Source organism: Corvus kubaryi, unplaced genomic scaffold, assembly GCF_017639235.1.
Source record: "Corvus kubaryi isolate FWS band 111438036 unplaced genomic scaffold, C.kubaryi_AGA036_p1.0 133, whole genome shotgun sequence".
Classification (NCBI taxonomy): Eukaryota; Metazoa; Chordata; class Aves; order Passeriformes; family Corvidae; genus Corvus; species Corvus kubaryi.
This window is the reverse complement of record NW_024580667.1, coordinates 3372085-3398880: the sequence shown is the minus strand read 5'-3', so window position 1 is coordinate 3398880 and position 26796 is coordinate 3372085. Positions and strand designations below refer to the sequence as shown.

At 40.4% G+C, this 26796-nt stretch overlaps 1 protein-coding gene across 1 annotated transcript in view; it reads right to left on the bottom strand.

The window, feature by feature from the left end:
- The window catches only part of MAOB (monoamine oxidase B), a 51280-nt gene that overhangs the window by 16273 nt on the left and 8211 nt on the right, over nt 1–26796 (bottom strand). Inside the window, exons 2-6 of the mRNA XM_042034612.1 lie at nt 16583–16677; nt 15576–15713; nt 4477–4581; nt 3683–3774; nt 328–469 (exon numbers count right to left, since the gene is read on the bottom strand). Coding sequence (XP_041890546.1) covers nt 328–469; nt 3683–3774; nt 4477–4581; nt 15576–15713; nt 16583–16677 — 572 coding nt within the window. The remainder of the gene's footprint in view (nt 1–327; nt 470–3682; nt 3775–4476; nt 4582–15575; nt 15714–16582; nt 16678–26796) is intronic.

Sequence of the window (26796 nt, the reverse complement as noted above, 5' to 3'; positions counted from 1 at the left end):
TTCAGCCTCGTGACAGAAATAAGCATAAGTAAAATTTTCTCTTTTCAAAGTGGATAAGCAAAGCACGTGTTCAATCTGTATCCAAAAGAAAGCCAGATACAAATCTACTGATCCCTGGGGGCAATGCCTTCAGCATGGGAGCAGATTTCAACACTAGTTTGGCAAGATCCAGATTAAAGACTAAATGAATAAAGCTAGTTATCAGCATGCTACTGGATCAAAAGTCATGGATGTCTCAGTTGGCCCTCTGAACTAAAATAAACCAGCAAAAGAATGAAGTTAAAGCAGGGCCTGCCAAGAGCTGCAGGAAGTGATGGCTGACAGTACCTGTCCCCCGTTGGTTGTTGAGAATATCCTCGCTGTGCCCCCACACTGCTTCACATACCACAAAAACCAGAGGGCAGAGATCTCGTGGGGTTCAGAGGTGACATCCACATTCACAAACAGAGTTGCAAAACTCTTGGCAGCTCTGCAACAAAGACAAGAAAGTTAGCTAATTTAAAAACAGAGTAACGCCGACAGGATTGTTCTTGAGTAGGCAGGAGGCTCTCTTTGGCAACCTTTTCTTTCATGGTGCGGGCAAAGGATTCCTTAATTTCAGCTGAAGTAAGGAATTATCAACTGCTTTTATGCAACATTTTTCAAGTAATCCTGCAAAAAAATATTAATGAAACACTCCTGTATTCCATAAAAATTAGGGCATTGGGAGACACAAAAGCCCAAGATTGTATCACTTTATGCTATTAATGCAATGTTAGCTTGTCATCCTAGCCTCAGGATTAAGGAGAGCAAGCCCTCCTGTCTTCACTGGACTCCAAAACCACCCTGTACCCAGTTCCTGGGTTACAAACCAGATCTGCATCTCTGTCTGCCCCTGCTGAGTGCCTGTCCCCTCAAGAATACAGCATAGAGATTATTCAACACCTGTCACAAAAAAAAGTTAGGGGTCTTTTCTAAGCTAATTATCTAAAATCTATGGATTAGTCAGCATCCATTCACTGCCCAATCCTCTGCTCAGGGAGAGTTTTGCAGCTGGAACACAAGGAAAGAAATGTAAGTCAGAAGCCGTAGCAGAAGAGCCAGCATTCATGCCAGAGTCTGTCAAGAAAAAGGAAAGGAAAGGAAAGGATAGGATACTTTTGGTAGCTCAACTCAGTAATTTAAACAGTGCCCTGGTATCCAGTGGCAATGAACACAGAAGCAGAAAATTGAAAAGGGATCACTGCTTCATGTCCTGTAACCTGTGCTTTCATAGCAGCTCTACTGTAAATTACTGTATAAGCCTGTACAAGGTTTTGTGGTACACTAAAACAGAGTTAATTAAGGCTCAGGGAAATATTCCTCCTGCTAAAAGTAAATACTTCCCTCTGCCTTCACTCTGAGGAGGAATTTAAAGAGACATGGACAGGACCAGGAGGTGCTCAGTTTAAGTGCACTGTAACAGATAGGGATGAAGATTCTATAGATACTTCATATGCAAGACATCAAAGACAGTACAGAATCCACTTCTGGTTGCTTCTTTATATTTTTCAGTCTTCAAACTTTCAAAAAAAAAAAAAAAGTAACTCTAACATGCTATTTCAAAGAGCTCTAGATCTACATAGAGAAAGGCATCTTCTTTCTTGTCTAAAAATGCAAAGTCCCACTCAAGTACAAAGCTGATCCATTTTCTGAAAATATTTTGAGAAATTTTTTGTAAGTTTTTCATCTGTATAAATACATACTGTAAAATATGATCAACTCTCTAAGAGATTTTGCCTAATATATATGTATTTATTAACATTTTATAAGCATATGCTATTAGAAGGTGGTTACATTCTACTGGTTTCTGCCACCTTCTCCCATTGCTTTTCAGTTCCTGATGCTTTATCTAGACATGGCAGTATGATTTCAACCAAGAGCACTCAGGATATTTCCAGCACACAGTTCTAGCCAAAAGCAAACCTGTACAGTCTGTTGGATAAGAGGAAACAGTAGAAGATTGCCCTTCTGGATCATTACCTTCCTGGGTAGGAAGTTTCTGCAGTATGTTACCTAAATCTTGAACAAACCAAGCAAATCAAGCCAAGATGCACATATAAAATCTGAAAAGCATCTTCCAAGTTATACCAATATTCAGGTAAAATGTCAAGTCCTATTCTATCAGAGTTGGAAAAACGTGACTGTAGTCACATGAGCTATTGGAGATTGAGTGACCACTGGTGTGTGGTGTTTTGGTCACTTGGACAGCTCCTCACCCTGTCCGAGGCTCAGACAGCCAGCACAGCTGTCTGCACACATTTCCATCTGGTTTTACTGAATATGGACCACGGTGCAAATGAGAAAGGCTTTCCATATGCTTCTGTGCCATTGTCACTCTCGATAAAGCAAAACTATGACCCAGAAGATTCCAAGTTTTTGGACAAGAGGCTGTTGTCCATTAACAATCTTAGAACTATAGAATGGTGAAAGACCTTAACGTGTTCTTTATCACTTCCAGTTCCAACCTCCCTGTCATGGGCAGAGATACCTTCCACTAGACCAGGTGGCTTCAAAGCTCCATCCAGCCTGCCCTTGAACACTTCCAGGGATGGGCCATCCACAGCTTCTCTGGGCAACCTTTGCCAGTGCCTCACCACCCTTGAGGTAAAAAAGCTATTCCTATTATTTAATCCAACCCTTCCCTCTTTCAGTGTAAAGCCATTCCCCCTTATCCTATTACTAATGTCCTTGTTCACAGTCCCTCTCCAGCTCTTTTGTAGCCCCTTTAGGCACTGGAAGGTGCTCTAAAGCCTCCCTGTAGCCATCTCTTCTCCAGGCTGAAAAACCCCAGCTCTTTCATCCTGTCTTCATAGCAGACGTGCTCCAGCCCTTGGATCATCTTTGTGGCCTCCTCTGGACTCACTCCAACAGGCTCAACACAAACAGCAAAGGCCATGCTGCTCTCTAGAGACTGCCTGAAGCCATAAAAATGACCCATAAAAATGTCAATGACAGCACCAGCTTTAGCGGGCACTAACAGGCTTCTTCACCAAGCTCCAGCTCATGGCAGCCACGTGTCAGGTGCTCAGCAATTCTGAAGAGGTTGCAGGAGAAATCAATCTGCTCTACAGCAACCAGGATTAATGGGCGCTGTTTTTTTCCCCCTTCAAGGAGAAGAAAAACAATCAAACTGCTGTTGAATGGCAAGTAAAGAAAAATTACTTTGATGTATACATAAAAACAGGACACGTTTTCAGTTTCCCTGGGTGGTACATAGTGCAACAGCTAAACAATAAAATGATGAGTGCTAAAGTGATTTAGTGTTACTGCAAGACAAATGTTATCTTTATAGCACTTTGGTCAAATCAGCTAGTCCAGCACAGAATAAATGTGTATTGTTCCATCAAGAGTTTGATTCAAAAACCTGCTGTAACCATAACATTTTTCTCTTAAAGGCTAAAATACAGTAAAGAGCAGGAAGTAACCTTTCACAAAAATATTTTCCTTTATTTTAGTCTAAAAAGTTAGGGGAATATAAGAGAATCTACTGAGTGTGCTGACAAGTGTCATGGTCCATTATGACAGGACTTTCTCATCCCTTTTCTTTAAAAGGGCTGTATTTTAGTGACAGTTATATCTGTTTGAAAAGCAGTAATGCTTATTTGGAACCCTAAAGTATATAAATATAAGCCACTATATTTCATATTAAAAAGTTTCTTACTTTGTCCAGCATATTTTATCTATGAAATCTTGCATAGTCATTTTGTCCCATTCTTCTGCACGTGGAGCCTTCCATGGAGCTTCATTGGGAATCTAAGGAGACATGAAGAAAAGCATTTATCAGCAAGTGAATGAGTGACCAAGAAATACAAATAATCTTGTCTTTAAATGCTAATTCAACCTGCAAATCTCTGGCAGGTAACACAGTGAGCTTAATAGAGAATGCTTTTGGGGGAGGGGGGTTGTTTGTTAGCTTGTTTTAGCATTCTTCTTTTTTTTTTAAGATTGAAAAAATAGAGAAGTAGTTTAGAGTTAAGGACTGTCTCTAAGTTATTCCATATCTCTCACATTTATTGATACAAGAGCAACCTCTTCTCAAATTTTGTAGCTCGTTCAATGGAAAACTGGTAACAAACTAGAACAGACAAGTTGAATTTGCGGGTAGAAAAGAGCAAATGTTTGTGGTCTGCAAGCCTCTTAAAATATTACCTACCAAATCATCAGGAAAAGTGCTAAAAAAACTAAGGCATAAACCTTGACATTCCCATAAACAGAAAAATGAAGGGATGAGTGCAGACAGCCTCAGCAGCACAGGACTCAGAAGAGCTTGCCAGGATGCCACTCGCAGATGTGGCTCTGGCCATCAGTGTGTACCAAAATGTGTGGCTGCTCTTGCCAGCAGTGGGTTTGTTCAAGCCAGAGCAGCTTTACCTGTCTGCATCCTAATCCCTTCCCTCTGCCCCTCATGAAGCCGAGCTCAGCTGAGACAGTCAGCTGCAATGCCTCATGCCATACCTCCTTTCCCATTTCATCCATGGTCCTCCACAGGTTGTTGTAGTCCAGGTAGGCCAATGGATTCCACATAGGAGGGAATGGCCCTTTAAAGGGGTAAGATTTACCCTGCAAGATGAAAACAACCCAAAAACATCATTAAAAACCCCTAAAGATGACCATAATCACAGCTTCCATGTGTGGGAAGCTGCACCAAAAGGTTAAGTGTTCAAAAAAAGCACAGATTTAATCAATCCATGTGACAGTTTCTGACAGGTCGTGGCTGTGTGTGCAGGACACAGGACAAGAGGCAACAGGGACAAGCTGAAACACAGGAGGTTCCTTCTGAACATCGGGAAATGCTTTTTCACTGTGAGGGCACCTGAGCGTGGGCACTGATTGTCCAGAGAAGTTGTGGAGTCTTCCATCCTCAGAGACACTCAAAGGTTACCTGAACATGCTCCTGGGAAACCAGCTCTAGGTGGTTATTCTGTCATTCCTGTTGTTCTGCATGTGCAATTCAGGTGTCATACACAGCTGAATTAGCAAGTCAGATGTGCAGAACTGATACTTTACCTTCAAAGCTTTACATTTGGCACTTATGGGCAACCAAACTAACACCCTGCAGTAGAGTCACTAAGATCAAACCAAAACAATGAGATGAAACAGCATTGTTTGAGTTGAAAAATTGGTTATTCACTACTGAAGATATATATATATATATAAAACTTTTTTCCCTCCTAATTGTTCATGAAAAGACTGAACTGTTAATTGCATTTAGCAGTTTGGGGTTTTTTTCTTTCAAAGTCAGACAAGAGTAGTTGTGGTAAGCTTTATTATAAACTAAATCACAGCTCAGAGATCTTCCTGGGGGGAAAAAAAATGTTTCAACTTACCCGCCCTGCAGGAACTGTAGCATTTACTAATTAGACTTATTCTTTCAGCCCAACACCACTAGCTGTAAATTACAGTGGGACAGGGTGACCAATACCAATGTCCTAATTACATCATTACATACTTAAAAGTCAGATTTTTTGTATCTCTATCTCCACTACTAGATGTTCAAAAATTCTAGCTTAATTAAGAGTGGAAGACAATGGGTCATTTGCAGATCTATTTTATTTACATGGGATTTCCCTGGCTACTGTATGGACAGCAGCCTAATATCTTTAAAAATTCACAAAGAAAGGCTCATTACCATTATGCGGATACTTGTTTTTTCACAGTGCATTCTGGAGTCCATAAGATAGAAAAATAACAAAGGCTATATTGCATGCCACAGCTGATTTTTCAAAATTTATATTAAATTATGTATTTAAGCATGCATTGCCTGAGCATGAATGTCGAACAGTAGAAGTACTAACTTTTAATAGATACTTGATGTAGTGCCACACCAATACATCACTAAAAGAAGTATTTACACTGGCTTAACAAAATCATACTGCACCAAGATTTAATATTTATAACCAGGCAACAAAAACAACACTGTGTCTTTTTGAAGAAAGTATCCAAAGACAACTTACTCAAGAAATGTCAGGCCTGATTTGATTTAGCCTCTTTATTAATACTGTGAAAGAAGGGACAGAGGGCACATTATTCAAATCTGCAGGTGTCTGCAAGCACCAGAAGAGACAATAAAAGGGCACAAAGGGATCCTGCAAGACTCAAAACTTGGTCTGGAAATAACAAAATGAGATATATAACCTTGAAAAGAGCTTTGAGGACTTTTAATTCAAAGAGAAAGTTACTCAGAAATCAGTAAGGAAAAAAATCAAACCTATGAATAAGAGAAAATTAGTTTACAAAATTCCCAAACAGGTTAGAGGAAGTGAAGAAGAAACTGGTTTTTCACCTACTCTTTATGTACAGAAGACTCTAATGGAATCCTTGTCAAAAACACCAAGGCAGTGAAAGTTAGGAAGAAAGCAAAATGGAGAGGAAAGGATTTAATTCTTCGGTAAATGAACAAGAAGTAGCTACAAGACAACAATTTAACTCCACAGTGCTTTTGAGGATAAATTGTGGTTTTTACAATACCAAAACAAAATTTTTAGAAGTTTTCAATCAGAAGTTCTGTCACAGCCAGAGTAGATCTCCAGTCATTTTATGTGCCAGAGGCACCAAGGTTGAAAACCTAGCACTTCCAGTTTGAGGATGGACATTATGGCACATGTTTACCCAGAAAATGGAAGGTTGTCTTTTTTTTTCGTTCTGCATGAAACAGAAGTGCATTTCTACATCTTTTGTGCTCAACCATATGAAAATATTGGAATCAGAAAACAAAACCTGAAATTAGGAAAACACACCCCTGTAGATGGAGATGAAGGGCTCAAGTTTGCTTCATCAGAGGCATTTGGTCCCAGCATGAACATTTGGGTATTATTATAGAATCTCTTAACATGGAATCAATTTATACTGGGGCACATATCAATTCATACCTGGCTGCCAAAGGGCTGTGTGAGAAGAGCAAAACCTCTCAGACCAAATGCCTTCCTGTCCCAGGTGATAACACCTGAACCATGTAGGAAATTACCTTTCAGGTATTTGGGGCACATTAAAATTCCATAACTGGCTCTAGGGCCTCAAGAAGTCAGTTTTACTGTACTTTCTTCTGAACTCTGGAGCCTTCACTAGTGTCAGCACCATGTAAGTATTCCAAAGCCAGAGCTTATCAGTTTGGTTTCAAGTACTACTGCTATTTCCCAAATTTAGGTTTACGAAACAAGCACACTGCTGTGCTCAAGAAAACCAGGACAGCATCAGAATAAGTTATTCTAATTATTGATTTTGTTCTGAGCTTCCTGCTCTGCCAGAGGCAACCCTAACCCAGTTATCCCCTCTGAGCTAACTGAAGTCTTATGAATTCCCAGAGGTGCTTCCTCATGAGTGCACAGCTGAGAGACACACAAACCATATTTCTGTTTTACTGTTCTTCTATTTCACTGCATTTGAACTGCCAGAAGGAAAATCTTGGGTACATCTCTTGTGTAGGAATCTGGGGCGGTAAGTCTCACAAAGAACAAGAACAAACTTCTACCTGAAAAAAATAAAAACAGTCATCAAAGTTGGTGAGTTTCCTGTGAAAGTTACTTTCAAGAGCCCCTAAGCCATCTCCTACGGCCTGATCCTTATTTCTTGCACAAACAAAACTCCAGGAGCTGTCAATCAGAATTTTGTTTGAGAAGAGACTGCCAGACTAGGCTCTACACAGAAACAAAAACAGCAGCAGCAAAGAGAGACTACAGATGGCTCTAAGTAGTCACCAACAAACCCAAACATTTCAGCTTTACTGGTGCTGAATTTGCATTTTTGCAAACACGAAAACCTTTTTGATATTTAGACAAAATTTGCTTATTTGCTGGGAATAGTATTCTCTGTGCCTCCTGGTGGTGTGTAAACTCTAAAGAATAACAAGGCACTTGCCTGCCCCAAGATGCATGAAACATTCCCTTTCCAAATATTTTTATACCTAAATCAGAGCTGTATAAAACCACCAACAATAACCACCCCTTCCAATCATTTGACATGGTATTTCAACACCAGTTCTATGATGCTCAGAAGTGTTTCTTATCCTTTTAAAATTTATATATATACAATTTTGGGAATGGTTTCATGAAGCTACTTGCAATACTTCAAAAAACACAACAGCAGCATCAGCACTTGCAGGTCTACCTGCCACTGTGTGGATCACTTGCTGCTCACAAAGCCTGTTGCTGCAGTGGGGGCTAAAGCTCGCTGAAGAAGCTGAAACTCAAGGGAGGAAACTCGTGCAACCCAGCTATCCCAGGAATAAACCAGCAGGGAAATGAGAAATCCAGTGTTTGTCACAAACTTTACAATTCCTAAGAGATTTTTCTCAGCCATCTGTTCCACGTCAACCAACATTTGGCTGCGTTATGACGGACCCGCGTAAGTCGTGCAGAAATAAGCTTTCTTTATACATCAGGTCTATTTCAGGTCAAGTAGCTGATAGAAGAAATGTGCTATTACAGGGAAAAAAAACCCCACAACATGACAAGTGAATATCAGTAGCCCCTTGAATATCAGCCCCAGCACTCAGGAGGGCACAGGGACCAGGTCTCACGCACTTTCTCCTGTGAGGGTGACAGTGAGTGACTGCTTAGCTGAGAAAGGACTGCTAGGAAATATCAGGATCTCAATGCAAAGCAGGATTCTCAGGAGAAAACCTGCTTTTTCAGGCCCAGGACAACTTCATGCTCCCCTAAACATTATGTACCCAGGTAGTGCCACAGTGAGATGCAGTACTGTGAACTGAAGCCCCTGGTGACAATGATCCATGCATTTTTCATAGCACAGGATAAACATCTTATAAATAAAGTCAGCTCTCATTGGAAGATACGAGAAGGCATGCATTCCCTGCATCTCTGAACAAGCACAAATATTCCCTCAGCTAAACCATCCAAACCTTGGACTAACTGATGCTCACTTCACCAAGACTGTCACTCTGCATGTTAATTCACAGCCACACAGGTTTATTGGCACGTAGTGCCCTCTGCTGATTCACAGCACTGGTATGTCACACACACCCTGTTCTCTCAGCTTAAAATCCCAGTAATGTCATTCATACAAAGCTCAGGAACCGTAAGACCACAAGCTGTGACAAGGAAAAGCAAAACCAGAAAAGCATCACCTCAGGCTGCAACTCTGTACCTGTCTCAGATGCTGTTTCTCATCTGATGCCTTGTGGAAAAGTATCACTTTGTTTTTGTTTTTTTGTGGCTGCTTTTTGGGGTTTTTTGGGGGCTGTGTGTGTTTGTTCGTTGTTTTTGGGGGGTTTTTTGTTTGGTTGATAGAGGTTTTTTTGTTTTTAATTTATAACATCTAACAAGACATTTTTGAGACTAAGCCTCTTGTATAATCACAATTCTCAATTAAAAAATGGCAAGTAGCTGGACCAAAATGAGAGATTATACAATCTACTTCAAATCTGTAACAGTGCTGAGCTTCACTGAAACTCCCTTCATTGCAAAACTGTTCAGTATCTCAAACACTCAGCTGGTTACTATACTGACAGATACTCTAAAGGTAAGAAGATCTATATGTTAGAAAATAAAAATGCAAAAAAAAAAAAGCATAACTAATGCTGCAAAGCTACAACATTAAGACCTGCCAAAATGTCCTCCAAATATCTTTCAATATTTAATTTGATTTCATCAGCTGTGCATGCCAACACATCTTGGGAATTTCATTACGAAAACTAATTCCCTTTTGAGTGTTGCACAGCCAGACATGGTGGCTTGAAATGTGCATTCTGATAAGGAAAAGAGTGAATTGGGAACAATTTGTTTCTGTTGTATTATGGAAATAAAGTCCATCTTCACTCTGCCACACCGGTCATGCAATCTGTTAAATACTTGTCATGCTTGAAAAAAAAGGAGAATGAGAGAAACACGACTGAAGTGATTTAGAAAGTAAAATTGAGGATCTTGAGAATCTGCTCCGAATTTAAAAGCTATATAACTATTTGTTCCAATCAGCTGTGAAAATAATTAACCAAGTGTCCTTCCTGCTAGAATGAGACTTTTTTGTTTTCAGACACCAAGAAACACCTTTAGAAAAAGCCTTAAGGTATCTTATGAAGCACAGATTCATAGGGACTTTGTTTCTAAATACTCTGATACTGGCCCTGCATGTGGCTTTCAACACCTGAATTAAATCAGTCAATGAAGTGGATAAAAGCAGTTGAAAACTTGTCATTATTTCTAGAGCAAGTCTTAAGAAAAATCTTCCTTCCCTTCTACAAAGCAGATAAATGGGGCATAAATAAGTGAAAACAAAAGAAAAGTGGAGCTTCATTTGGAAGAAAGCCTTTAAAAGAGCATCTGCCCACAGTATAACTGAGTAGGCACACTGTCCCACAACTAGAACACTGGGTTTAAGTAGAACATGACTTTGGGGTCACTAAAAATATGAAAACGTACATAAAATTTTACAAATATGTGAAACCCAGTATGCTCATTCAGTTGTTCCTGTATTAAATACACATTTCTCTAATTCTGTTTTCTCATAGACATTAATCAGCTTCTCAAGGGAATCAAAAATCAGTTCTACAATCAGATGCAATTGAAGCTTTTCTCCCAGCAGCCTCAATTAAATAATCCAGGTGGGAGCACAACTCCTTTTCCTTGTCTCCTCAGGAACAGACTGTGGAGTCTGGGAAAGCTAAGACTCAGGAAGATTTTTTTCCCCTCAAATTTAATTAAGAAATGCATACTTTATCTACAGTTCATTTTTCTTACTACTTTCATCCTCATGCTACCATTAGGTCACAGCTTCCAGCCTTCCAATCAGTCTTCCTGATCAATAAACACCCTTTGCAAGACCTTGCTTTACAGCCTCCCTTGACAGAGATCACTTTTATGGATTTGCTGTCCATAATTGCTTCTTTTAAGCTGCTGTAATACAAATATCCACATTTTAATTTAAAAAGCTCTAATTGGGAAATTTCTTCTTGCAAATACTGCTGGCTGGTTAGCATGGAAAAAAGGGAAGATGCCCCTCTATTTACAGGGCAGGTCCAGTGAGACCAAACAAGTCCAGCTTTTCCTATACTCCTGCCAAAAGCTGCTCTTCATTCACAGACTAAAGGATATCCCTTCTGGGGGTCTGGAAGATGCTTTCACCAACTTCAGCCTGGTCAACCTCAGACTCACTTTGAAGCTACAAGTGAGTGTGATAATGATACAGCATCTTGTGGCCAGAATGTCTGCATCCTCATCTCCAGTAAAGAGTTAAAATAACACAGATCTCTGTTCCAGTAATGACAGTGAAACTATCACGGCCCTGTAGCAATTTAAGTGTCTTTGAATTTACTTAGCTTCCCTTTCAAGACACCAGACACCCAGCTTCTTCAAGATTCAGATGAATTCTCAGCTCCCCAAGTTCTTGTTTACAAATTGTCAGCGAAAAGGGGAAAAAAGACATGAGGCTATTTCACCTCACTTCAACTGAGAGCTACTGAGAGTCTCAGAGTCTTTTAATTCTCTGACTGCACTCTAATTGAGATATACAAAGAACAATGAAAGCACTTTTATCTAGTCATTCAAAAATCCATTTAAGCAGTTATGCTCTATACTACAGACTATGCCAGGAGATACTGCTCTTAGACTTGCAGGTGAAAAGCTTAAATAAATCATATTTCTTAGCTTCTCTGCATATATCATGGATATCACAGAAGAAACACCACTAAACTCTGTAACTTCAGATACAGCAGTCACTTATCCAGCTGCTAATTAAATCCCAATACAACACAACCATCATATTTCTAATTCATGAACAAGACCACTGCAAACTGCATTTTAATAAGCACAATAGTGATGAAAATGAATGACACCCAAGAGGGCTGTAAAATTTTGTGCTGCAAGTCTGCTGTAGATCAGTATGTAACCTGGCAAAATCAGTGCAGATTTGGGGTCCTGGTTAAAAGCACTGTGTGCATAAGGATTAAATATTCACCTTCATGAGGTGCTGCAGGCAGGGTTCCCATTATCACTCTCCCCAGAGCTGTCAATTACTTGTCCTTGTTTGAAAGTGGTACCAAACTTCAAGTGGGCATGGCACACACTCAGACACCCCCAGGCAGTGCTGCTGGCAGAGAGATGAGCAGGAGAAAACTCCATTTTCACACAGGGAACTTCACTGAGGTAATGATGTAGTGGTAAGTGGCTGTCAAGAACTTATCCAGTCACTAGGGAAGAGATGCTTCATGTTTCCCCCAACATCTTAACCTGAAAGACCCCCCCAGTATGGGCACCATGCCCATGGAGCCTTTTCATGCTAAAGAAACAACTCAATTATAACCACATGAGGAAGTTTCAGGTGCAACAGGCTGTGAAAATAGCCAGCTACCTCAGCCAGCTGTTAGCACTATGCACAGCCTGCACTGAGACAACCCAGAGATTAGAAGGAATAAGTGTTACCACCATTTTTTATAATAAGGAATTTCCAGGAAGCCTCATGGCATTATCCCATAAAGAGATCTGATAGAAAATGGGACCAGAGGATGTTCAGTGGGCACCACAGCTGGACAAAGAGTAGGTCATCCCCACAGTATATAAAGGAATCAAGTTCTAAAAAGATTAACTGGGCAAACCATTCATATAAAGAAGTGTTTCCTCACAGAGATGCAGGATAGCAGAGCAAACCAGTTCCACAGTTATCCTGGACAAGGAACCCACCTTACAACTGAAAATATGGTAAATTTGTGTTTTAAAATGAAAGTTTAAAAAAGAAAGTTTGTGTGGCTAAGGAAACTGCACAGAAGTGAAGTACAGATTGAATTAACCGGGAAAATTTGTTAATTAAACCCTCACAATAGCTGGCATGTTTTCATATTTCAGCACTTCTTTCCAGGGACTCTTACATGGCGAAGGTAAAAATTGCCTGGACTATATGCACTTAGCTTTCTTTGCTTTTTTAAAAGACAAAAGCTGTCATTCTGGTGAGGAAAATAAACAGCACTAGTCAAAAGTTGTAAATCTGCCTATCTAAGGTAGGACCCTGAATCCTCTCTTGGGCAGCTAAGGAGAAGTTAGCTCATTTTAAGAAGCATTTTTACACATTTTACATCTGCCTACCAGTCCCGTGGGAGAACTGTTAGGAGAGGATGATTTCTCATACATTTCTGCTTTTGCTTCTTAAATCTGGATTTATGAACCTAATTTCAGTTAGGCTATTGAAAAATCAATGGTGTTCAGGCAGCAATTTGCCTACCAAATACTACTTACAGAGCTATACTAATTTTCTCACTAAGGCTGATGAACCAGTATTTACAAAAATGAAAAGGACATACTAATCTCTTTTCAAAGACCATGAAAAAGGCTGCTTAACAAGTGGAGGGAAAAGAAAAAAAAATGTAGGGCAAGAAACATAATTTTGAGTTTCTCTGAAGATATCACATGCAATATAAGCAAGACCAAAAATAATCTCACAATAGAACCTGACATTAAAAAAGATTAAAGGAGAAAAAGAACACACAACCCAATCAAGTTGGTAAAGCCTAATTAGCAGAGACCCACCCAGAGATCAACAAAATGCATTCTTTTCATTTTGCAGTACAAAGAAGCTGCATATATTACTTGTATTAAAAAGCCTCTAAAATGAATTTAATTAACTATGAAAGGCTTGATTTTGCCTTTGGGTATAAGTAAAAACAGCGGCTGATTTTACAAGACACACTGTGATGCCTGATTGTGTAGCAAGAGAAGAATTAAAACCTTTAGGTTTCATTGCCTCTCTGGGCTCAGATAATTCTGTGGTCCAGAATTTAATTACATTTGGCCACGGTCACAAAGCTTGGGCCAGCATGTGAATTCAAATCCACACAGGGGACACAGCCCTTTGGGTACTTTGGAATGTACACAGCCCTTTGGTACTTTGGAATGCTTGGGAGCACTGCTTAGATTTCAAGGAGCACATGAGCATTGTCCATTTTCAAGGAAACCATGGACAAGCCACATGGCTCAGGAACCTGTGAGGAATGTGTTGAAGGTACACATTTCACTGTGATGGAATGCTGAAGATTTGGCCACAAGACAGTGCATATGTTTATTATATAGTGCTCACGTGCCAATTATTTAACTGTAATTCTTCAACTATGTTAATACTTTCCCACAGCTGTATAAACACAGAAGGAAAAAGGAAATAAAGGATTTAAAAATGAATTAAATCAGGAGATGCAAAGGATGTCCTACTGACTGTGGAATTACCTCCTCTCTTTACCTCTTGCTTGGCTACCAGGGAGTTCTGGCACACAATTCTCCCCTTCTTCTCTTCAGGAACTCCTACAGGCAGTTGAGCCTACAAACTGTTTCCATACAACCTGTAGGCTCTTAGCATAGCTTGGGAGCACTCAGCCAGCAGCTGGGATCTCTCTTCTTGGAGACTTTCAACACTTGACTGTGAACAACCACAAGAAACAGAGACTTCTGGAGGTATTTTGGACAGCCACCATGCTAGGACAGCAGGCTGCCCTGAAAAGCTGGGCATCCTGACTGACCATGTCAAGGGTTTCCCCTCGTGGCATGACCTCCTATCACTGTTGGGGAGATTTGAAGGCTAAATATGGTGAAGAAACAAAAAACTTGGCTTTGAGGATGATGCCAGAGGCACACAAAACAGAGCAGTGTGGATGTATCCATTAGTTCTACCACAGAAATGGTAATTACAGGCAATCACCATAGCAAGTCATTTTGAGAACACTCTTTTATAACAATTGAGCAGAAAAAATAATGGAAAACATGACAGGACATCCATTCTCTATTGCTGTTTTTAAATCTGTCAGTGTCTTCTTAAACCTTTGATCAAACACCAACTACAAATATTTTGCTGGTCACTGCACAATGGCTTTTCCTAAGCATATAATGAAACCCAGAATTAACTTACTTGGGTCTAACAAGGAAAGTTTCCTTTCTGTGGGAGTGCAACACTGGTCTATATCAGGGAAGGAGAAAGGAGGCTCTTTTGGAGAATGACTAGTGAGAATAAGTGGGCTTTTTAACAGCTTTGCCATAGCTGTTCTATTTCAGACCATGAATAGATCACTTAAATCTACCTCCACAAGACTGTCTGATTCCCAGAGCCTTTTTCAGACACTATTTTGCTACTCTGCATGTTGAGTTGCCCCCATCAGCAAAACCAGACATAACCTTTCACGTTTCTTTCTGTCAGCACAATAATTGTCACTGGTTTAGGAAGCCCATCCTTAGAAACTTTCAGCCTGCTTGGAGATACAGCCAGGAATTCTGAAAGGGATTTTCAGTGCATGTCAGAGCTGACCTGCACAGAAGAGTCACAGGTGCCCTGTTCACAAACAAGGAAGACTTTTGAGAGCTTCCAGCTAAGAGGTGAGACCTGAACCAAGGCATCAGCTGGCAGGATGCACCTACAGCGTACACACATAAATATGTGTGCATGTCATAATTTGTACTAGTATAGTAATTTGTTGGTGATTTCATTAACAACACACTTATTTTTTTAATCAACGAACTCAGATGCTGCACACTCAAACAGGTATTCTCCACTGCAGCAAGAGTGGAAAACAATGAGAAAGGGTATCACTACAACTTGCCTGTTTACAACAGCAGCTTGAGAGCATCTCTTACCTTGACATGATGTATCAGGTGCTCAACTTCATTCACTTTGTATGTCTCTATTCCCAACTCTTTAGAGAGTCGCAGGAGACGATTCTGGGTTGGCCCCACGTAAGCCCCTCCAAGGTCCACATATTTAACTTGCTTGTTCTGGTTTATCACACACAACACACAAAAGGGAAGGAAAAAAAAAACAAACCCAAAAGAGATAAGCTCTTTGTAAATAGCACACAAAAGAGCAATCCAGAGGAATGAAATTAAATTAAACACTCCCAGAGCTTTTTGGCTAAGATTCTTCTCCCCATGGAAAACAAATTCTTTGGTAGAGTTGTGGTATGGTGATCACAGAGCTCAAAACCAGAATGCTGGTTATAATCTGGAGTTCATAACCAGAATAGCTAGCCCATTGTTACATTACAGCCTTAACAAGAACAAGAGGAAAGAGCCTGACAGGCAGGAAGAGGACAGAGACAGAGACATCTGGGCTGCTCTTGCCCAGTCAGGCATCTCACCAATAACCAGTTTAAATCACACTGTCCTAGGAAGCAACATGGGCAAGATTCTCTAATGGGCAGAGTATGAGGGGGTGTCCCAAGTCAAGACAGAGCAGAAGGGAAAGGAGTGAAGGGAGACGTGGTAATTCTAGTTGTCAGCTACCCCTGACACTCCTCTGCCCTACACCACTTGGTATGGGCCATGTTCCAGTTCAGCTCAAGGCTCTTCACACCATGGGTGGCCTCATGGGTGTTTTTTCCACAGGCATTTCTACAGTGTCTTTCCCCAGGAAATGATTTTGAAACTTAGCTCATCACGTTCTCCTTCCCACATGGATGACTCCAGAGCCTGCAGATCACACAGAAATATTCTGTCCCCACCATCATGCCAGTCTTTCCCTTCCTCTCCTGGTACAATATCAGGAAACTTCCCACCTGCTGGTACTCTAGACATTTTCCCCCATATGTATGGCATGTACTGTAAGTATGAATATGCAGTATACAAATGGGTTTGGGGATAATTACCCTCACAGTGAAAGTTCTTCCACCAACCCTGTCATTGGCTTCCAGCAACACCACATTCAAGCCTGACTCAGTCAGTAGCTTGGCTGCTGAGAGACCTAAAAGATAAAAAGAAAAGCAGTTAAAGAATACTTCTGTATGTGCACTGCACAGCTTTTGTGACTTGATATTCTCATAAATAAATATTCTCATAACTGTCCATCCAAATCCTGATTCTTTCAAACACTATGCCAGAGTGGTGAGGTGGTGGAATTAAAACCCTCAAAACCCAATAATCGTTAAATGGAACAGAAGCCAGCTATTAAAACAGTCTGTGGTCCAATTTTACATGTGCTGAGCAAGTTTTGCACCACCTGCTCAGGAATTCTGATGCATAAGCCAGCATTTGCTGTGATGGTCATCCAGCCAGGCAGAGAACTTACAAACTTTACTGTTTGTAAACAGAAAGCTGTCCTCCCCAACATTTCATCTTTTATAACTCCAACAACAACAAAAAAGGAAGTTTTATTAGCACTGCCCTACATTTCAAAAGCTTTCCTGACACTTATTCTATCTCTCTGCTTTCCAGTTCTCAATATCTTAAAGTACAGTAGCAAAGTTCCCACAGAGTCAGGTCACAGGTTGCACCTCTAAAAGAACACATGGCCTGACTAAGAAGAGACAGAATGTGCAGATGTGTGTGGCAACCAGAATTAAAAATATGGGCAAGTCTACCCCAAAAAATTGGTTCCTCATCCATTTTTTAATACATTTTATTTCCATCTTGCAACTCTTGAAGCTGAGACACCTAAGTGAAGGAACTGTAAAAATAGAGGAGGCAATATCTCTTTTTAGTCCTGATGTCATGAATTCTCAAAACTACAGTGGAAAATATCAGTGTCAAGCCCTGCAGCCAGTGTGTAAAGCTGCTGTGGGAATGAAGGGAACTGGAAAGGGTGCACATGGAGGGAATCCAGCCCACAACCTCTCAACGTCCTAAGATCATCTCTGCCTTTTACTTCAGCACACAAACTGAGATTTAAATAAACCAAGGTGCTTACTTTGGCCACATGTGAATTTCTAGTAGGACACGAGTTATATTCTAGCAGGTTGTATCATCCTTTTGAACCAACAGGATGTGTTGAATAAAGTTCAGCAAGAGGCCAGGCTGGAAGCCACACTCATACATCATAATTCATCTATCCTTTCTGGCTCTCTGCCTTGTTACCATGAGAATGCAATCAGCTCCCTCTGTGTGTCCTAGTACATGCAGTTTTTGAGTTGTCATCCAAGCAGATTGTTCCAGGCAGAAGGCAGCCGTGGAAGAAATGGCAAAAAGCACTGGCAGCAAAAACAGATGGCCCAAGCTAATGTGGCAGGACTGAATGAAATTAAAATGAAGAAAATATAGCAGTCCTGGGGAGAGGCTACAGAACATTCTGGTCACCAACTCATGGATCAGGAGTAGGAGAACATGGTCCTCCAGCCCTGTAGTGAAACTGCTGCACTGTGCTGGGTAAACCATTTAAGCTCTATCTGTCCCTGTCTGAAAAAAAAATGAAAGAAAGAAAGAAAAAAAAGATACAATATTGTAGACCTATCTATCTAAAAAATTTGAGATTTTCTGAAAAAAAGCTGCGGATGTTTCCATTAAAACATCATACCCTCCTGCTTTTTTTTTTTTCCTAGCTTCATTGGCTTATTTATCTTGGGTTTTCACATAAGCGTTGGTGAGAAGACCAGTAATGAAACTGACAAAGGTCTTTCCATACTTCCTACTGAGGAAATTATATTGCAAAAACATCTGGCTGGATTGGTGGCCTTGACTACACTCAAAAACATTTGTAGATACCAAGGAAGAACATAATACAGAAATAGCCATGGTATGTAAACATGGACAACCCCTTCAAACAACTTGCAAAGAGAGATTGGCTCCTGGAGGAAAAATAGGCAACAAAACTCCTACATAAATCTGGCTTATCTGTTAAAAAAAAAAAAAAGAAGTTACTTCTCAAAAAAGACAAATATTTCATCAGTTGGGAGAGGATCAATAGTAGTTATTAATAATTTACAGAACAAATGCATAAACTGAAGGCTGTTGTCACTGAAGGTCTCTGCTGGCTTATCATGATAACAGGTATTGAGTAATCAATTAATAGCATTCAGTTACCAACACTGATTAAGGGATATGAGATTTGACTTTATTAAAATCTAATGAATAAACCTTTCAGTACAGCTGGGAACAAAGGCAGTTTATTCCCAGGAGCTGAACCAACAGAGAAGTTTGTGAAAGGGTAACTCTCTAGACTCCACTGAAACGCAGCTGATTCGCAGCCCAGGTACAACCTCCTTGTTTGCTCCCTCACCCTTCATCCACCTGATTGCACCTACCTGATATTTATTCTCCAGTGTTTATTTTGGGGCATGTGCCACCTTTCCCCACCCCCACACATTCACACATGGACCTGTGAGAGATAGGTAAGGGTTTACTCTTTCCTGAAGCAAAAACAAAAAACCAAAACAGTGCTGAGGGAAGGATCAGGCTCATTAATATCTCACTGCCCCATCCATGCCCATCCTCCAGCAGATCTGATCTCTGCAGGGGGAGGGATGTGTCCTTGGGGCTTGGAAGATGCAGTCTGCAGGGTTCCCAAACTAAGCATCACCTGATCAGTTCAAGGGCTAGTGGTCCACCCCTCCTCTCCCCCACATCACAGCTCTTTTCTGGTCCCAAGTTGGCTGCAGAAATCATCACAAACACGTGACAGGAAAAAGCTGGAAGAAGCAAAGGCAGAGGCCCAGGAGGGTCAGAGGGCACAGCAAAGGACCAGAATAGGCCTCTCAGCACACACAGTGCAGGATAACTCAAGGCTGCTGCTGACAGATACCATATTATAGTGCAAGTGCCAGGTGGGAATGTTGCTGGTTTTGGTATCTCACACATTTGGAATCACAGTACTGCCACATCACTCCATACCTGGTCCCCAGAGCTGGACTCAAGGCCCCAAATGGGCTCTTGGGCTGTCACTATAATAACAGTGAGGGGACTGGATGTTGTGGAGGGAGAGCTCTGAGCCAAAGTGGTACAAGGACAGATAAGGCACCAGGAACAGCAACCAAAGCATATTAAAATGCATATTAAGCATTAATATGCATATTAAAGCATATTAAATACTAGCATGTGAATATTGGGGCATGAGGTTGAATTTTGCTTTTCACAAACAACTGCTGCAGGAAACCCCCACAAACCACAACCTCTTTCCTGGGCAAGAGTCAGAGTGGTCTCTCTGTGCCCCAATTGCTCCAAACAGAGCACACACGATATCTGTGAAGCAAAGCTTGGAAAAATCAGTCATACATGATGTAAGGTCTCCTCTTGAGAAGTGTAACCCTTCTCACGTTTCACATTCCAGCACTGCCTCTGGCTTACCTGTCACTCCTGCACATCACTAACAAAAGGCAGATCTTTGATATTGCCCCCATTCCTCACAAGCGAGAGGCAAAGAGCCACATTCAAATGCAAAAGTCACCCAAAAACGTGACTGGTGTTATTATTACTCCTATTTTGTGCACAGTGTTTTGTCAGCCAGTGGCAGTTCTCCCTCCTCCCCAGGAGCATTTCAGTAGAATCAGATCTCCATTATAATTTAAGTGCTCAGCCACTTTTGCCACCACTTCACAGAAGACAGAAACTGGGTCCAGTTTCCAGTGCAGGTCGGTTTTCTCCAAGGAGCCACTGAGATCCATATATAAATAGATATAGATATAGATATGGCAGAAATCATGCAGTTAAGCAGCCTCAGCTGCAGTTCTGCTCAAAGAACTGAAAGGCAGGTAATTAATGCAAACAACAAAGAAGAAAAGATGATTATTTGAAGCCCCAGACTGAAAATACCACTGTGTTTAGAGGTTGCTTAACCGGGCAAGCCTCCATCTGTTACCACAGCAACCCGGTACCCAACGGCAGCCACCCAGAGATCCTGGTGGGAGATTGCCTCCCCCAGAATCTTACAATGCAAGTTCAAGTCATGAAAATAATTTCTTTCCCCATCGTGCAGCACTCTGCATTCACACAGATTGGACTCAAATGTAATCATCACAGTAATTATTTCATCTTCAGTTCCAACTTGTTTCTTCTTTGATGTCTCTATACCTACTAAACACCTTAAATTGCATCATTTCACTAAACAGCTTCATTACAACCTCACTTCCTAATATCAACAGTTTTCTTATCCTGAGAGAACAAATAATACAAATTTTTTTTTTTTAATAGAAAATCTTAGATATTTATGCTAGGGTAAGATCCAAACTGCTATTTCATAGAATCATAGAGTCATTAAGGTTGGAAAGATCTCCAAGACTATAGAGTCCAACCTTTACTATATAGATATTAGGATTATATATACTTGGCTAACACGTACTTGGATCATATATAACATATATATAGTTTTATATATTTATTACATATATATTTGAATTGAAAAATATGAGAAGAGTCACATTTTTCAACTGACCCCCATGTACACTACAGTGCAGCCCTATGAGCAAATATATTTGGCTATCTAAAGAGTATTTTAAAGTATATTTTCTAAAAAAGCTGATTGCAGTTTAATAACACCATTCTGATTCTGCCTAGAATCAGCCATTTCACTGACATACCCTTTAATCTTAGCATTTCAACAAAAAATCTGCTAGAAAAGACATGACTGGAAGTTGCATCTCTGAAAAGCAGTACATTTATGAAGGCTTTCCTGTTGTACTTTCTCTGTATTACTCACTACTTTATCATGTTCCTCCATATTTATTATCTCCTTTCTAGGAAAAAAAAATTGCTTCTCTCATTTATCTAATTATAAAAAGCATCTACGAATTCTAAATTTTAATTCATGTAAGGAGCAAAGAAAATTCTAAGCCACAGGGATTCAACTAATAGCTTCTAAAATGGCTGGCAAAAAAAAAAATGTTCACTTTACAATCTTAAAAATTTCTCCCTTTGACTAAAACTGTACACTGAGCAGGAAGAAATGCTGCCATCGGATTTGTGCTGTATTAACTTGCAGGTCTTTCTGCAGAACTTCTTTCAATTCATGGAATTTGCCAGCATTTTTCTCCCTGTATTTATTTTGACACAAAAGATATGTTCGCAAAGGATTTGTTTCCCCTGGTTGTCAACCTGTCCAGCCACATCTAAAGCACTGAGTCTGCAGAGATGTCAGGCAGCAGATGCTGCTTTCCACAGAGCTACTGGGCAGAGCAGCCTTGGTGGAGTCAAGGGCAGTAAACAAACATTGCACCAGGCTCAGCATGAGGATGTGTCCAAAAATGCACCTTGGAAATGGGATAACACTCACCCTGCAGAACAAGCAAGGTCCTCTGCCCTGGGGTTAATGGAGAAATTGTGGGATGCAAAAAGGTTTCACAAGACTGACAGCAAAACAAGGAAACCTATGGTAATTCATTATATATTATACAAGTAAGACCTCAGTTCAGGGTTGTCAAGGTAGATGAACTCAATTATTTTTTAACAGAATTACTCAATTATTTGGCAGATGGACATCCATGGGTATTTAACACACTGAAGCTGTTATTTTAGTAATCTTTGTATTCTTCTTCTTGATCTTGAATATAAGTTTCATTTTGACCAGAGAGGCCATGAATTTAATTTCTTTTCTTAATTTAAGTGATAAGTCTCAAAAAAAAAACCAAAAAACCAACCAAACAAACAACCAAAATACCAACAACAACAACAAACCAAAAAAACCAAATAAACAAATGAAAAAATGCCCACCTGAGGTATCTAAAATGTTAAGAAAAAACCAGGAAATCTGTCAAAACCTACAAAAAGTTATAGAAGCTGATATTGCTGTGGCATCACATGGGAAATACAACTTTCCTCACTATTAGATCTCTTTGTCCAGTATCCCTGACCTACCACCTCTGATGCTCAGGAATACTTGCAAAATACTTGCAAAATACATACAGAATGAGTTTGGCCAAAACTGCTGCACTGTACCCAAAGAAATAAAATCCATCTGTTAACACTGCAGAAGGACATTTGGGGAGAACACCATCGTTAGTGGTCAACACAGCTGCAGTGAATGAAGCCAGTAAGAAGAAACTCAGAGGAATATGCCCCAAGCAGCTGAGGTAAATTGTGGGGGAAAGAGAAAAAACCACTCCCTTTATGAGGAATTCAGTTTCTTGCTTGTAAAAATTAGATCAGTTAGCAGAAGAATCTGGTTTGCTGTTTCTTAGGCCTATTTACTCTAAAATTCAAATAAAACCCCTCCTTGTTTATACTCAGGGCCGTCTGACCTCCTTCCAAGAAATGTCCCCACAACATCCTGTAATTCAGTGCCATCAGCATTAGTTACAGTTTCCATGTCACTGTGACCCTGGAGGGATGGAGGGCAGGACCAGAGAAAAGACTTTGTCCTCACCCACAGCTAAGCAGCTATTTCGCACCAGTGGGATTTCTCCTTCATCCTCCACAGCTTCTTTATTGCATTGCTGTGCTAGAAACTGCAATTTAATAGCACTGGTCTTGTTTGTGCTCTAATGAACACAATCCGATTACTGCTCTGCCACTGAGAGATTGAACCTGGCGCTGGTCACCTTTACCTCTGTCACTCATCATTAGCCAGCTAAAATGTTTTAATTGAAATAATGGCTTGAGACAGTAATGCCTGTAAGGCATTATAGATAAGGATTGTAAATAAAACAAAAAGCAAGACAACAACAGCAACAAAAAAAGCAAAACCAACACTGGCCCAAGGATCTGGGTGAGTTAAGGTGGTACAGGATTGTTTTGTAACATTCCTCACATTATGGAAAGGTCAAGGAATTTTGCTCTTGTGAAGAACACTGTGCTTTCAGAGTGAAGGTAACCTTTTAACTTCTCTTATTTGGGCCATCTGAATAATGGTGCTTTAGATATCTGACTCAATCTTACGGAAGAAAGATACAAAAATCATAGTTCAGAATCTAAAACCATGGTAGAGCTGGGCCCCTGTAAATTGTCACTCCTGGTCATGCCTCACCTTCACGTGCTAAACAGTACAGTGAAAAGTATCACAGCAATTCTTTTTTGATCCAAGTATCTTGGCCATGGGGGGAGATACTCTGTCTTCCTAAACTGTTTTACCATGCTGCAATTAATGCCATCAAACTGAATATCATTAATGTAGAACATTCCGGAACTTCGGAAAACAACAAAATTACAGTTTCAGAAACACCAAGGAGCAAAAAAAGACATTATCAACCTATCTGCTTAAAATGTACATTTGCTTGAAATATTTGTGCATTTGGACCTAACTAACATTTTTGCCTAAGATACGGCACTCTAAGAGCAAATATAATTTATTTCTGTTGGCATTTCATTGTCTAGCCAAGACAATGAGTTTTTCTTCCTGAGCTCCAATTCTGTAATCTTGTCACTGAGGTCAGTATGAGCACCCCATGAGTTAATGGGACTTCATGGGAGCATAAACTCTAGTCCCAACTTTCTGTGATCCCTTCTCCCTGCAAGAGCTCCTGGATGATTCATCCATGGTGCAGGGAGCAGCATTTGTTAAGCAGAGTTCTTAAAACCAGCATTACAAACATTCAGCCTACATTTGTCCCAGGCATTGCAGCTGGTTGAGTGATACAGAGCCTGGGCAGATATGAGTGAGATGACCAAAGTTGTGGGGTGTTAAGCTCAAGCCCTGCCAAGCATAGGATGAAGACAATTAGTGGCATTTGGGTGGAAATCCAACACCTTTGGTACAGTGGTACCCAGGCTTAAGCACTGAAGGCAGAGCTGTTCTGCCCAAGGCTTCCCACATTTCCACTTCACATGAAGTTCCCCATGAAACTTAATATTGACAAAACTCAGCACTCCAGCTTTTCAAAGGTTGAGTATTTCTAATATCAATCATTTACTCAGTGTTCTCTTCATTTTATGGACTTGCCACGTTTTACACACGGAGCAGAACAGCCAGGCATCACACTTCAAAAGCATGTCAGAAGTCTTCCTCTAGGCTCCAGTCAGGTAAAAAAACCAAACCCAAACACATTCTGCATGTCCTTTGTTATGGACCCAGGATATACTGAAGAGTTAAAGTTAGTAATAATAATAATAATGTAATTATCATTTTTACTCCAATACTATCACATGCCTTCAATCCCAGGGCCTCCTTTAGCTTAGGTCATCCCTTTCTGCTAGTTTACAATCTGGGCTGCCTCAAAACACAACAGATAGGGGGGAAAAAAGGACAGAGAGAACTGAAAGTGCTACAACAAACAGATCATAGCACTGGATTAAATAAAGCTGAGCACAGTGAACTGGCTGAGGGTCTATACAGGCAGTTTCCTAGAAGCATCCTTTTAGGCATTATGAAGAGATTATACTATGAAGAGATCTTCAAGCAAATAAAATGCCAGCCAGATTTACTCTGAAGAATAGTTTTGCTTTCCATACACAGCAATGTGGGGAAAAAAAGGCCAGGCTGCATCTGGAAAATTTTGCAAAATTGGGCAACAGTTGCCTCAGAAGAGAAATGCTTATCTGTTTCACCAAGTCTTGCTTGTTCTCAAGCAAAGAATACATTTTTTTTAGTCCTCTGAGAAAAGTAAATGCTCAAAAAGTAAATGCTCAAAAGTAAATGCTCAAAAACCACGATCAACTAGAAGAAGTGAACTTTAAAAATAAACAGACTATCATTCTCATATCTTGACATTAAAGAATAAGATGTAACTTCCCAGATTTGTCAGTATCTGATCACTCCCAGGTGTTCACCTAGGCCAGGCTGGGCAACGGCAAAGCCCAGCAGAGCCATCACGTCCTCATTCCATGGCCATCCACTTTGTTTCATGCTTTAACTGATCTTCTGCTAACAATTTTCACCCAAATAGCACATAATAATTACAGATTTAAATCAAGCACCTCTCAATGACACTTCCAAACAGCCACGCCCCAGTGACTCCTTGGAAATTCCTACCATCATCAGAGCCCACATATACAAGTAGCTGTGTACACACACACACACACACACACAGAGGCTAAAGTATAAAGCCTATAAGGATTTGTGAACATTTTATCTATTTGAACAACTGAAAAATTAAGATGAACACTGCTGAAAGTCCAAACCATTCCCTGGCTGAGATACCAAAGGCTGAGAACCTACACGTCATCCAGAGAAGCCCAAAAGGGAACTACTAAGTAAGATGACTTGGAAGTGACTTCCATCCATCCATCTTTAAGTGCAGGCAGAAGGAAGTTTGAGCCAAAATGTTAATAAAAACATCACTGCCATCCAAAAAAAAAAAGCTACCACTAGAATTGTACCATTCTGATAGATGTGTAGGGGCAAAAATGGTGAAGGAAGAATCAAAGAAAAGATAAGTATCCAAAGTGGAAAATAAAAGCATTTACACCCTTTCCTTTCCTCATTTGTGCTCATTATTTAGCATAACTCACTGATTCAGCTTCTGGCCAAGCTGCCTCATAAAAAATTAATTCATATTGGAACAGAAGAGGTGTCTTGCTCCAATATTTAATACATTCAAACACAGATTTATCACTCAAGCACAAATGAGACCAGTTTGTACTCAAGCTATCCTTGTAATCCAGGCAATCATGGTGCGCAGGATGAACCTGCTGTTTGATCAGCTGTTGCTGTGTGCAGTCAACTGAACAGACTGAATTCAATGTTTTATATATGAATTATACCATCAAGATAAAGACCAGCTGCCTGGGAGGCAGGAGGCTACAGAGGTGTCTTTCCTTCCCACCCACCTCACTTCCAGCTGCGTGGAAATTGAAAAATATGAAGTTGGATAGTACAAAGTAGTATCTGTAAGATGAACAGGGAACTTTGTAACCACCTGAAATATGAAGTGCCAACAGAAACCAGGTCACCACCTGTCTTGGGGTGACTTTATGATGTTGTATCCCATATTGCCTGCCCTACGCCCAGACATGAATCTTGTGCCTTTTTGTGTCTTTAAACTGAGCCCAAGAGGGAGAAGAGAAAAAACTGAGTGAATTTTTCAAAGCAGTTGTGCAAGGACACAGATACACACTCCTCTGCGTTCTCCTGCTGTGGGGAGAAGAGCAGAGGAAGCACCCTTCTTGCTTTTCAGCCAGCTTTCAGCTCCTTTTCTCCAGAGGGAGACGGAGAGTGGAACTTTGTTTTCCTGCGACTTCGGTTTTTCCCTTCTTCTCTTCTGGACTGTTTCAACATCGGGAGAATTTT